Raw genomic sequence first — 14,920 nt, 5'->3', positions numbered from 1 at the left:
AGGGACAATTTCTATACCCAACAGAAGGATCGTCTTACTGTAACTATGCTATAGAACAGGGTTAGTTGCTATAGAACAAGGTCAGTTTTGAATATTACAAAGTTCCTCCAGCTTAGGCAAATGGAGCAAATCGAATGGTTCGTTTTACATTAGATGTTGTCTGCGGAGGGCCTAAAGGGACTTATCGAGGCACCATTTAGTCCATGGGCGGTTCCTGAGAACACCCGGAAAAAACGTTTTTCACCATTTTTTCGCCGTCAGCAGCTACTGCTCAGATTTTAATGGTATGTTCTGTATTATCTAGAGGTGCCATATTTCCATTAGCGAAAAAAATATAATTATGGAGATACAGCCCAAAAACAATATTATTTTTTTGCAACAAAACCGAATTTTTGAAGGCGCTAAGGAAAGTAGAATGAAGCACCCCATTTTTCAGTTTTTTTTAACAGTAGCTTATTCGAATTTTTTGTGCTACGATAAGAGCGTTTTTCTGCTAGTTGGGAAAGATACATGTTTTTACATTTGTAAAAGACTTCCGGCATAAGACGTTACCCTCCTTCTGCCAAAGGCATCGTCAAAGAGGGCGAAGGAGCGGACAGAGGGTGATGCCCATTGGGTGGGAAACCTCCTTTAAAAGGCAGAATAACCTGCCACGATCAACCTCATGAGGATGCAGAAGGCAATGGAAAGCACCGCATTGAAGACTCATAATATGTATCCCTGGGACCTGTTGTCTGCAATCGAAAATGTGTCATGAAGATCTTTCATTACCGAAAGAATATCCGGAAGGATACTGCCAAGACGGAAGTGATCATTAGAGAAAGACTGAATACCGAATGAAAGGATAACATTCTACGAGTCATGGTGCGGAACATCAGAAGTTTCATCGTGGCAGTGAAGCTAGAAAACGTGTAGTACGAAATGCGAAGTCTCAATCTAGAAATAGTGGGACCCAGTGAAATTACATGAAAAGAAGGCAAGGATTTCTGGTCAGATGAGTATAGGATAATACCAAAAACAGCATAAAATAGTATAACGGGAGTAACATTCGCAATGAATAGAAACATAGGGCAGAGAGTGGGCTACTGTGAACAATTCAGTGATTGATCTGTTCCCATTGAAGTCGACAGCAAACCAACACTGACAACGAATGTTCAGTTATACATACCGCAAGCAGAAGGTGAAGAGAAAGGGAAAGTATTTCAAAATATTGAAAGCATAATTCAGAACGTAAAGGTTAAAGGTAGACGATAATACAATAGACATGAGGGGATTTTAATGCGGTTGTAGAGCAAAGAGTAGGATAAAGGTTTACGATAGAATGTGCGCCAGGTACTAGGAATGAGAGAGGGGAAGTTTCATTGACTTCTGTAAGAAATTTGAGACGGTAATAGTGAATCCTATGTTCAAGAATCACAAGAGGAGGAAATATGCTTGATAAGGCCGTGAGATACGCTAAGATTTCGGTTAGATTATATCATGGTCAGGCAAAGATTCCGAAATCAGATATTAGATTGTCAAACATACCGAGGGGCAGATATAGACTCACATTGCAGTTTGGTAATAATGAAGACTAGGGTGAAGCTTAAGAGACTACTTAGGAAGAATGAATGCACAAAGGATTGGGATACGGAAGTAATTAGGGATGGGAAAATACGCTTGAAGTTCTCTAATGCTATAGGTACAGCAATAAATAACGGTTCAGTAGGTAATTGAGCTAAAGAGCAATAGACATCTCTATAAAAACCAGTCACAGAAGTTGAAAAGGAACAGGTAGGTACAAAGAAGGTAACTGACAAGAAATAATGGGTAGCAGAATACATAGTTCAGTTGATTGATAAATGGAGAAAGGTTCAGAGAAATTCAGGCAGACAGAAATACATGAAATTTAGGAATGAAATAAACACAAAGTACCGGGAAATTAATGCGAAATCACTGCATGAAAAAGGTGAAAACGAAATATTAATCGGACAGACTGACTCATGGGTTAAAAAAAATGGTAACATTACGAGGGTAACGGGAAGTCCACTGTTAAAAATTCGGAGGAGAGAGAGCAGATGGATGGAAGGAGCACACTGAAGGTCTGTATGAGGGGAAGGACTAGTCTGATGACATGATAGAAGAATAAATATGAGTCGAGTTAGAAGCGGTTGAGGAACCAGTGTGAAAATCATAGTCTAAAGGAGCTTTGGAGATGTTAACATCAAATAAAGCGGAAGGGATGGATAACATTTCATCATAATTACTTAAATCACTGAAGGAAATGACAACAAAACTATTATCCACGTTGGTGTGCAAATTGTATGAGACTGGCAATATACTTACAACCAGACTTCCGGAAAAACATCGTGCACACAATTACGAAGACTGCCAGAGCCCGAAATTGCGAGAATTGTCGCACAATCAGTTCAACGGCTATTTAATCCAAATTGGTGAAAGGAATAATACACAGAAGAATGTAAATGATCATTTTGGCTTTAGGAGAGGTAAAGGAACCAGAGAAGCAGTCCTGGCGTTGCACTTGATAATAGAAGCGAGACTAAAGAAGAATCAAGAGACGTTCAGAGGTTCAGTCGAGCTCGAGAAATCGTTCAACATTTTCAAATGGGGCAACACGTTAGAAATTCTGAGAAACGTAGGGATAAGCTATAGGGGAAGACGGGTAAAATACTATGTGTACAAGAACCACGAGTAAAGAATGAGAGAGGAAGACCAAAACCGAAGTGTTCGGATGAAAAAGGGTGTAAGGCACGGGTGTAGGCTTTTGCCTCTTCTGTTTAAACAATATAGCTAAGAAGCACTTAAAAGAAACGTTCAAAAGTGGAGTTAAATATTAAAGGTGAAAGGACATCACTGATAAGATGATATTGCTTTCCTGAGTAAAGGTGAATAAGAACTGTTGAATGGAATGGACAGGTTAAGCATACAGAATATAGTCTGAGAGCAAATCGATGAAAGTCGAAAGCAATGATGAGTAGCAGAAATGAGAACACGAGAAATTTAACATCAGGGCTGACGATCACGAAGTATATGAAATTAAGGAATTCTGCTACCTAGGCAGCAAAGCAACTCAGGACGGGCGGACATAAAAAACAGATTAGCACTGGCATTTCTGACAATGTGCGCTTGGAGCGCAGTAGTGTATGGTAGTGAAACATGGGCTTTGCGGAAACCGGAACAAAAGAGAATTGAAATATTTGAGATGTGGTGATACAGAAGAATGTTCTAAATTAGATGAACTGATAAGGTAAGGAATGAGATTCTCCGCGTAATCGGTGAGGAAAGGAATATGATAAAAACGCTGACAAGAAGAAGGGACAAGATGATAGTGCATATGTTAAGACGTTACGGAATAAATTCCATGGTTGTAAAGGAAGCTGTAGAGAGTAAAAACTGTAGGGGAAGACAGACATTTGATTGCCTCCAGCAAATAATTGAGGACGTACGTTGCTAGTTCTATTCTGAGATGGAATGGTTGGCACAGGAGAGGAATACCTGGTGGACCCCATCAAACCAGTCAGAAGACTGATGGCTCAAAAAAGCATCTTTATGTCGCTCTAATCTCGTGTTTTGGTGATAGCAAAGAATGTATGCTATTACTAATGCGCAGTTATTCCAGGACCATGTTCAATACACGCAATTATCTTGTCAGTAGCGTGAAATTCAACAAGTTTCTACAAAACCTGTTCTTTGTTTCGGGGTTAAAAAGTTACGTAATATATTTATAAAATAGAGAAAAATCGTCATTAAGCAAATTAGTAATAATACTAACGGAAAATATGGTTTGACTTTCGACGCAGGTCGGACAGTAGGCCGTAATTACGAAACACCCTGAGAACAGTGCGCAGTAATAAAAATGTGTGCAAGTACTTCTCGCGAAAGGACACCCCAATGACTGCAGTAATTTGAGGAAGTCGTTTACGCTATGAGGGAAGTTGAGAATCATAAATTATGTACAAGAAAAAAATTTCAAGGGATGGCTGCCAAATGATAACTATTAGTGAACAATGGGATTCTCTTTACGATTAACTATGAAATCAAGTTTCCAGTTAAGAACACACAGTTAAACAAATGAGTAACAGTCAGGAATTCATCAACAAATTAAAACCAATGTTGTCAACTGGCTACCATTAAAGACTATTTTCATCCATCCCAGATCAAGCACTACTCCACATTACAAAAAATAGTTCAAATGGCTCTGAGCACTATGGGACTTAACATCTGAGGTCATCAGTCCCCTAGAACTTAGAACTACTTAAACATAACTAACCTAAGGACATCGCACACATCCATGCCCGAGGCAGGATTCCAACCTGCGACCGTAGCGGTCGCGCGGTTCCAGACTGATAGGCGTATCAGTCTGAACCGCACGGCCACCGCGGCCGGCACTCCCTTAAAAGTGAGTTGTCTGAAACACAGAGGCAAACACCCTGCATCACAGAATAAGATGTTCACCAAAAAGTCCATACGCTTCTGCAGCTCCACCCAGCGTAGGAGTCAGAGGCCGGGGTGAACCACGGTCGTCTTGCAATTCGAGCGCCGTATTTATCAACACACTACGTTTGGCAATGCAGACCTCCACTGAAAATATGGCACGATTGGAGCAGGTGGTTGTAGTCTTCAAGATCCACGTAATCACCGCTCATAGTTGCTCGGTGGCCTTCCACTGATTGGCGGTAAGCAACAACCAGAGCCGTACAACTTTTCCTTCCTACTCCGCTGCAACTGTTGAAACAGCTCAACCTGCCGCAACGAAGACACAAGAGAGCACGCGTATTGAACCACAACGGTCAAAGCAGGCCTCCTTTGGTTTCCACAAGTCTAGCAAGCTTTGTGGGATCCGTGGAGCCTGCTGCAGCTGACAACAGATTGTGCTATCAATCCAATATGACTAACTAGAGTGGATAGTTTCACTGCTACCCTTTTTTTTTCATAACGATGGGAGCAGTATAATTACCAAACCCAACGTAAAGGAGATTGAGGAGAAATTAAGAATTCGGGAATATATATCAGTAACGAAACAGAGCTCAAGTCCAGAAGGGGAAAGGTTTTCGTGTGTTTATGAGGCACCTTGAAATACATCGGTAGGTGTCTCGCACTACAAATCGTGTAAAACGTTACTAAACGCTTGTTCGGGATCCTCTAATATATTACTTGTTTATATTAGTTTCCTCACTCTGTAACTATTTTGAAAGGTGGCAAAGACTTAGTGACTGACAAGTAAGTGGGAATTGAGGCCATTTAACGATATATAGGCTTTTCAGATCTAGGACAAATATTGAGTGAAATAGAGAAAAGTGTGGCTGAGCGGATATTACAAACTATTGTCTGGTGGAATGTGATGAAGTGCAAAGAAATCTTAGTATGAAAGAAAAGCTTCTTCTTTCAGATATGTACTTTTTAGAGCAACATAATATGACAAACGAACTTCGTATTTGCGAAAATGCTTTAGGGGAATTTAGAATGAATTTAGCCGACCCACTATGCACATTCTAGAAAAAGTAATCAAAATTGGTGTAACTGGGATCATATTTGGCTGAAACACATTAAAGTTACAGAAACAATACCTCCAAATACCTACTTCAGTTAGCGTTTTATAATAGACAAATTCAGGCTGTCAGGTGAAAAGGATCTCGACTTTCAGAGATGGGTCTGCTCACTGTATTAAAGGTGACCTGATGATGATTCGAACTGAGAATAGCCAGTACTAGTCGAAAGAGGATGACGCTGAACTGAAATCGTTCATATCGAAATAAAAAAATAAGCTCGAAATACGCCGAAAAGGAAAACAGGTAAATAAAATCCTCCATTTTCTGGCCTACAGAGGTCTAAAACGAATGTATTTTTCATTGAGTCTCGCCTTGTGATACACAGGTGAAAAAGATTTTTTGTCAACTGCCAAAACCTACTCATAACATTATAAGGAAGGTGCACAGAATAAACGCTACGTATAGTAGAACAGCGCGAAGGCAAGCTAGATCACTTTAGCCTGCCTGGGTGGGGCATAGCTTTGCTTGAATGGGGGTAAAGCAGCCCGCCTGTTCTGCTGATAACGTGCGGCACCTTACCTGTCTGGCTAACAGGCATGCATGCAGCTTGAAAGCGGAGTGTGTACACCTCTGGCAGCAACCGAGGGCGATCCGAGCCAGAGAGGCGCTGAGTCAAAGTGCCAGGCCGTGCGAGCGCCCCTTCGCCGTGCGCCAGGCAGGACGTTGCTTGGCGGCTGGCAAACCTATCGAAAGGGGGCATGATTCATGTAGTAATATTGGTGTCCTCAGGTAATAATAAAGTAAACGTTCAAGACCTAACCAGAATCAGGTAATGAATCCACATGGTTGAAATCGTGTACTAGCGGCCGATAGAGACGATTGTTTATCATATTATCTCTCACCCCGTCTACATGGGACTCCCAAAAGAGGATTTCGTAGACGATTTGCCAGTACCGCTTTTGGGTGATCACGTGAACACTTCAAAACCGATTCTTCTAATTGCCGGTTTTCCAATCCCGCAGTCGATTTTCGCTCCCATGTATACGCAACCGATTTTGAAAAGTGCTTGGACTGTCAAGTTCTATCTTATTTTTAAGAATTTTTGGCTGGTGTGGACGAAGTGGCTTTTAGTACAGTATATTATAAGTAGAAATATTATACTAAAGCTGTTTACATCTGCTCTAATTGAAGAGAAATAGCGATTGTGGTACCTAAATCAGAAACTGTAAGAGCTGTTTTCCAGGCGCCATATTTAACTGGGCTAGCAAGTCCGCTTCAGACCTTAACATGTAAATATGACAGCGAAAAATGTTTTTTTCCGGATTCGGTTTTCGTCTTTCGGAAGATGTGTCGCAAGTAAACGTAGTGACTCTGCTCTGAACTGTGTAACACTGTCACGGTTCTAAATATTTCTGCTCAGAATAAATTAAATTCCAAAATTTTTCGTGGAATAACTATTTGTCTTTTACCCGCCTTTTCTTTAATCGTTTTCCTTTCGGCAGAGAGTATAAAATGGCAATACATTTCGCCCGTTATTCCAATCACTGTCGTGATAACAAGTAATTCACTTAAACATGTAGTAAAAATTGAGTTAGCTGTACTTGTTATACAGAATGACGTGAAATTATCTATTTACTGTTATAAAAACATTTTTTTTTTTTTTTGAGCAGCGGTAGAACGCAGAAGACATTTTCCGATGACCACAGAGCTGAAGCTGTCGAGCAGATTGAACCGGCACTATTATTGTTATGGCAGGAAATTAATAATAACTGAATGCGTAAAGTTACCGATCTCTATGGATATGTTCCCCTGACTACAGGATGTTCGTTGAATAGACACCAATGACTTAAACTAATCTGAGCGTATCTTTGAGAACTTTGGTTCCGAGCCGCGCGGGATTAGCCGAGCAGTCTCAGGCGCTTCAGTCATGGTCTGTGCGGCTGGTCCCGGCGGAGGTTCAAGTCCTCCCTCGGGCATGAGTGTGTATGTTTGTCCTTAGGATAATTTAGGTTAAGTAGTGTGTAAGCTTAGGGACTGATGACCTTAGCAGTTAAGTCCCATAACATTTCACACACATTTGAACATTTTTGATTTTGTTACGAACTCATATGTTTTCAGGACCGTCTTTGGCGCAAGAACCGGCAGCCGAACCCGAACTCGACCTGCGTGGGTACCGACGTCAACCGCAACTGGGGCTTCCACTGGGGAGGTAAGACACGTGTACCGCCCTGCGTGGCCGCTGTCAGGCTCGTTCTGCTCTTAGTTACACATTTGAAACTCTACCCTTTGCCGAACTAACCATTCCTGTTCTGTCATTTGTTACTGTTCCGTATAGGCTGCGTGTTGCTTGGAAAAGAATACTTAATTCTGCATTACGATTGGCTGACGTGGATCTCATAGATGTTTTCCTGTATACGTGTTTCGTGTGTATATATTTGCACCATTAGAAGATATATATACACAAACACAAAAAGACAAATCGCCACATAATCGAAAGTGAATCTTTGTTACATAGCATTGGAACGAGTACCGGAACTCCCATGTCGAGTTAGAGGCATCCTGTTGAGTGGCAGCTTATGCTGTTGTACACTGCCGGTAGAAAAATTAACCACCCACAAGGTCTGCGTTCAGTGGCACCAGAGTGTAATATGTAGGCAGTGACGGACTATAGCGTTAGTGTGTCATTTGTCACGGTCGTTGGCGTTCAGACAGCCTGTCTGTGTGCCCTCTGTTTTGAATCTGCGGACAGTAATTGCACTGCGTGTTTGCAATATTGATTCTAGAGTACAACCATGCCCCACCGACGAGTACGTACTTCTGGACAGTCTCATCATTTGAGCGGGATCGCATTGTCGACATGATGGAAGCTGGGTGGATGAATCGACGGGTTACTACACATGTTGGACAAAATGTATCGGTGATGTCTCGCAGTTTTCAACAGTGGTCTGTGGAAAGTTCCCACACCTACAGATCAGGTTCTGGTCGTCTGCATAGTACAGACGTACATTAAGATCTACACATTGCCCGAGCAGCGGTGGCCGACCGAACGTAGTACAGGGACAAAATTTGGGCACCTGATGCGTCCGCTATCGTTGGGAATCGTCTGCTTGGAGCAAGATTAAGACCACAGGTACTTCTGGTCAGGCTGCCACTGACATCACGGCACTGCCAAGCTGGGCTACTCCGGTGTCGTGAAAAAGTTGACTGGAAATGTGATGCCTCTCTGTTGTCTTCACTGATGGGAGTAAGTTCTGACGGTATGCGACTGAGGTACGTACATGCGTATGGGATGGACCTGATGAGGTGCCTGTTCCAGAGCGCATTCGTCCACGACACACATGTCTTATACCAGGCAGCTCGTTCCAGGCTTCAATTACAGCTCGCGGGCACATTTGGTATTTCTGCTAGTTAAAGAAATACCTGTCTGTAATAGGCAAATTGCAACAAAAGGAGCAAGATGCTTGGAACAATGTATCGCAGAATGCTATTTGGCACATTTATGATCGCTTACATACAAGAATACACTCATGAATTGCCGACGGGAGAGCATATGTTGTGTATTGTGTATCCTCATCATACTGCTATTTCTTCGAAAGGAAGTTGACGTAATTTTTCAGCAGGACAATGCGCGTCCACTCATGGCAGCTACGAAAGAACATTTTCTGCTTAATTTACTGCAACTACCCTGGCCGCAAAGACCACCAGATCTCCCACAATGGAGCACATATGGGACATAATGTAGTTGGAACTTAATCGTTCTTGCCAAATTACAACAAAACGCGCAAGATTCTTGGGAAAATGTATCGCAGGATGCTATGTGGCACCTTTATGATCGTTTGCATACGAGAATACACGCATGCATTGCCGCCACGAGAGCATATGTTGTGTATTGTTAAGACTTTACTGTGACATGTGTGTTTCATTTGGTCTGAATTTGTTGTCATATACTCTTAAACAGATGATCAACTTGTGGCCTCAAATGTTAATAGAATGATCTTGTCCTTGAGAGTGTTGCAATTTTTATACCGGCAGTGTATGTATGCGCCTTCCTGCCGCCATGTGCGTACTGACGATAATGTACATGCATGCATACTTCAAAATTACTATGAGGTCAAACTCGACCGATGGTGGTATGGAATAAAGTACTTTATTTCAAGCAACTACAGTTCATACGAAAACGCAATATAATAAAACATTTGCTCACCTTTTATCACATAATTTATGCAACTCCTTTGGGCCTTGACATTCTAGTAGTACACTCTTCCGGTTTGCTCTTGATTTCCAGTTTATTGCCTTGTCTTGAAACATATTTATGAGAAACATATGTCCTATAAATTTCATCTGCCCTCTGCCTTCTGGCTGAGCTTCTGTCCTTTACCTCGTATACTATTTCCAACTCTAACGTCCTTTACCTTCAGGCCGATTTTATATCATTTGATCTTCAATCTCACTTTCTCTAGTTTGCCCGGTATCCAGATCTAAGATAAGTGGATAATTGCTATCCAGAAATATGGCTTATGTCGAATATTCTGATATTGATGTGTTTGTAGTGGAAATATTTTATTTTGCAGTAAATAACTTGTTTTAAGTATCTTTTATCTACTGTCATTTTGCTACGGAGATATCATAGCTACTTTATTCGATTAATATTAACTCAATCAGTTTTCTTCCTTGCATTGATCTCTCTAACAATTTGCTTAATTACCATCACTATAATTTATTCTCGCCTTCTTTTAATTTTCGCTATTTTATTGCATCAGATACGACCTAAGGCCGAATACACCTTCTTGTACATTGTAATTAAGGTACTTCTGTTTATCCGGTTGCTTCCGAGAAAATAGAATATTCAAAAAGATGCTAACTTTAGCTCTAGCAATACCATTGCCTTTCCCATAACGCATACTACGAACGGGCTGGTGGTAGGAATGGGTACTTTAAGCCCACTACAAAAAAAAAAAAAAAAAAAAAAAAAAAAAAAAAAAGCAAGAAATAGAAGTTTCGTTAATTTTTTTCAGTTTATTTAAAAGATATTTTTTATGGTTTACTAATAAGTAAATAGTGTCTAGAGCAATAAAATTTCTTTTAGTACTGCCTTTGTAACACCAAAACGTTCTGAATAATGTACACTACCAATGGGAGAGCTAGTGGACAACTAAAAAGATAAGAGATGCAAATTTCTCCAATTGTAGTTGATTTTCATTAACAATTCTCTTTTTAAACAGATACTAATGTCGAAGTAAGGTCCAGAACCTCAAAATATTGACATTCTTTATGAAGATTGCATCTGTTGCTTCACTTCAGGATTACGTTGAACTTCAAAAATTAAAACAGTTAAAGAATCTGGCCTCCCCATGAACCATGGACCTTGCCGTTGGTGGGGAGGCTTGCGTGCCTCAGCGATACAGATGGCCGTACCGTAGGTGCAACCACAACGGAGGGGTATCTGTTGAGAGGCCAGACAAACGTGTGGTTCCTGAAGAGGGGCAGCAGCCTTTTCAGTAGTTGCAGGGGCAACAGTCTGGATGATTGACTGATCTGGCCTTGCAACATTAACCAAAACGGCCTTGCTGTGCTGGTACTGCGAACGGCTGAAAGCAAGGGGAAACTACAGCCGTAATTTTTCCCGAGGACATGCAGCTTTACTGTATGATTAAATGATGATGGCATCCTCTTGGGTAAAATATTCCGGAGGTAAAATAGTCCCCCATTCGGATCTCCGGGCGGGGACTACTCAGGAGGATGTCGTTATCAGGAGAAAGAAAACTGGCGTTCTACGGATCGGAGCGTGGAATGTCAGATCCCTTAATCGGGCAGGTAGGTTAGAAAATTTAAAAAGGGAAATGGATAGGTTAAAGTTAGATATAGTGGGAATTAGTGAAGTTCGGTGGCAGGAGGAACAAGACTTCTGGTCAGGTGATTACAGGGTTATAAACACAAAATCAAATAGGGGTAATGCAGGAGTAGGTTTAATAATGAATAGGAAAATAGGAATGCGGGTAAGCTACTACAAACAGCATAGTGAACGCATTATTGTGGCCAAGATAGATACGAAGCCCACACCTACTACAGTAGTACAAGTTTATATGCCAACTAGCTCTGCAGATGACGAAGAAATTGAAGAAATGTACGATGAAATAAAAGAAATTATTCAGATAGTGAAGGGAGACGAAAATTTAATAGTAATGGGTGACTGGAATTCGAGTGTAGGAAAAGGGAGAGAAGGAAACATAGTAGCTGAATATGGATTGGGGCTAAGAAATGAAAGAGGAAGCCGCCTAGTAGAATTTTGTACAGAGCACAACTTAGTCATAGGTAACACTTGGTTTAAGAATCATGAAAGAAGGTTGTATACGTGGAAGAACCCTGGAGATACTAAAAGGTATCAGATAGATTATATAATGGTAAGACAGAGATTTAGAAACCAGGTTTTAAATTGTAAGACATTTCCAGGGGCAGATGTGGACTCCGACCACAATCTATTGGTTATGACCTGTAGATTAAAACTGAAGAAACTGCAAAAATGTGGGAAATTAAGGAGATGGGACCTGGATAAACTGAAAGAACCAGAGGTTGTACAGAGTTTCAGGGAGAGCATAAGGGAACAATTGACAGGAATAGGGGAAAGAAATACAGTAGAAGAAGAATGGGTAGCTCTGAGGGATGAAGTAGTGAAGGCAGCAGAGGATAAAGTAGGTAAAAAGACGAGGACTGCTAGAAATCCTTGGGTAACAGAAGAAATATTGAATTTAATTGATGAAAGGAGAAAATATAAAAATGCAGTAAATGAAGCAGGCAAAAAGGAATACAAACGTCTCAAAAATGAGATCGAGAGGAAGTGCAAAATGGCTAAACAGGGATGGCTAGAGGATAAATGTAAGGATGTAGAGGCTTATCTCACTAGGGGTAAGATAGATACTGCCTACAGGAAAATTAAAGAGACCTTTGGAGAGAAGAGAACCACGTGTATGAATATCAAGAGCTCAGATGGCAACCCAGTTCTAAGCAAAGAAGGGAAGGCAGAAAGGTGGAAGGAGTATATAGAAGGTTTATACAAGGGTGATGTACTTGAGGACAATATTATGGAAATGGAAGAGGATGTAGATGAAGACGAAATGGGTGATACGATATTGCGTGAAGAGTTTGACAGAGCACTGAAAGACCTGAGTCGGAACAAGGCCCCCGGAGTAGACAACATTCCATTAGAACTACTGACGGCCTTGGGAGAGCCAGTCATGACAAAACTCTACCAGCTGGTGAGCAAGATGTATGAGACAGGCCAAATACCCTCAGACTTCAAGAAGAATATAATAATTCCAATCTCAAAGAAAGCAGGTGCTGACAGATGTGAAAATTACCGAACTATCAGTTTAATAAGTCACAGCTGCAAAATACTAACGCGAATTCTTTACAGACGAATGGAAAAACTGATAGATGCGGACCTCGGGGAGGATCAGTTTGGATTCCGTCGAAATGTTGGAACACGTGAGGCAATACTGACCTTACGACTTATCTTAGAAGAAAGATTAAGAAAAGGCAAACCTACGTTTCTAGCATTTGTAGACTTAGAGAAAGCTTTTGACAATGTTGACTGGAATACTCTTTTTCAAATTCTAAAGGTGGCAGGGGTAAAATACAGGGAGCGAAAGGCTATTTACAATTTGTACAGAAACCAGATGGCAGTCATAAGAGTCGAGGGGCATGAAAGGGAAGCAGTGGTTGGGAAAGGAGTGAGACAGGGTTGTAGCCTCTCCCCGATGTTATTCAATCTGTATATTGAGCAAGCAGTAAAGGAAACAAAAGAAAAATTTGGAGTAGGTATTAAAATTCATGGAGACGAAGTAAAAACTTTGAGGTTCGCCGATGACATTCTAATGCTGTCACAGACGGCAAAGGACTTGGAAGAGCAGTTGAACGGAATGGACAGTGTCTTGAAAGGAGGATATAAGATGAACATTAACAAAAGCAAAACGAGGATAATGGAATGTAGTCCAATTAAATCGGGTGATGCTGAGGGAATTAGATTAGGAAATGAGACACTTAAAGTAGTAAAGGAGTTTTGCTATTTGGGGAGCAAAATAACTGATGATGGTCGAAGTAGAGAGGATATAAAATGTAGACTGGCAATGGCAAGGAAAGCGTTTCTGAAGAAGAGAAATTTGTTAACATCGAATATAGATTTAAGTGTCAGGAAGTCATTTCTGAAAATATTTGTTTGGAGTGTAGCCATGTATGGAAGTGAAACATGGACGATAACTAGTTTGGACAAGAAGAGAATAGAAGCTTTCGAAATGTGGTGCTACAGAAGAATACTGAAGATAAGGTGGATAGATCACGTAACTAATGAGGAGGTATTGAATAGGATTGGGGAGAAGAGAAGTTTGTGGCACAACTTGACTAGAAGAAGGGATCGGTTGGTAGGACATGTTTTGAGGCATCAAGGGATCACAAATTTAGCATTGGAGGGCAGTGTGGAGGGTAAAAATCGTAGAGGGAGACCGAGAGATGAGTACACTAAGCAGATTCAGAAGGATGTAGGTTGCAGTAGGTACTGGGAGATGAAGAAGCTTGCACAGGATAGAGTAGCATGGAGAGCTGCATCAAACCAGTCTCAGGACTGAAGACCACAACAACAACAACAACAAAGAATCTGGTAGAAAGTTTTACTGTAAACAACAAATATTTTCTTCAGAATTTTAAAATATGAACTACATGACCAAATTACAACACTTACGAAAGCTGGGCATCGGGTACCCCCGACTTCCGTTGCTATTGCGATCGCTAAATGCTCTTACTCCAAATATTCACATCCAGTGAGTTAAAATACGTGTATTTCACATTATTCGTTATTGTAGAAGAGTAATATCCAGCAACAGAAAGCCAGTACATCTGACGAATTTGAAGCTCGTATTGGTAATTAAACATCTGAAAGGCAGAACAAAACTGCAAGAGAGTGAAGAATACAACAAAATGTGTTTACTATATTGACATTGAACATAAAACCTGAAATGCTGCTCTCAGAACAGCCAAGGTACGGCATGAATTACAGCGGGTAAGAATATACTTCTCCAGAGTACTATCAACACGTTAAGGAAATGAAAAAGTCGAGCCATGTGCAACTTCTGTGGCGTCGAAGACATGCACTTTATATTTTGCACTGTGGAGTTTTCCGCCACTTGTATCGGCGTAACGAACTACATAACCATGCAAAATTTTGCTTCTGTAGATCTGAGCAGCCACCGTTTTCGTGGAAGAACTGGATGTCTTCACACCCGTGTTAATCTAAATTACGGATTCTGGCAATTCCATTGTTGATACGAACGTGCTAATGTGAAATCACTGGGCCCGTGCTGCATTCCGTAACTCCTAGAACAAGCTAAATTTCACTCTTAATTTAGTAGGCGGTTTTTCACTGCATCAGACCTAAAAGTGAT

The 14,920-nt window shown here is 41.0% G+C and overlaps 1 protein-coding gene across 2 annotated transcripts in view; it reads left to right on the top strand.

Annotated features, from left to right (window-relative positions):
- The window catches only part of LOC126354488 (zinc carboxypeptidase-like), a 77,241-nt gene that overhangs the window by 39,082 nt on the left and 23,239 nt on the right, over positions 1 to 14,920 (top strand). For both annotated transcript variants that reach the window (XM_050004207.1, XM_050004209.1), the window contains exon 7: positions 7,608 to 7,698. In XM_050004207.1, the coding sequence (XP_049860164.1) occupies positions 7,608 to 7,698 (91 nt within the window). The remainder of the gene's footprint in view (positions 1 to 7,607; positions 7,699 to 14,920) is intronic.

The sequence above is a fragment of the Schistocerca gregaria genome, chromosome 3 (assembly GCF_023897955.1).
Source record: "Schistocerca gregaria isolate iqSchGreg1 chromosome 3, iqSchGreg1.2, whole genome shotgun sequence".
Taxonomy (NCBI): Eukaryota; Metazoa; Arthropoda; class Insecta; order Orthoptera; family Acrididae; genus Schistocerca; species Schistocerca gregaria.
This window is presented reverse-complemented; position numbering and strand designations above follow the sequence as displayed.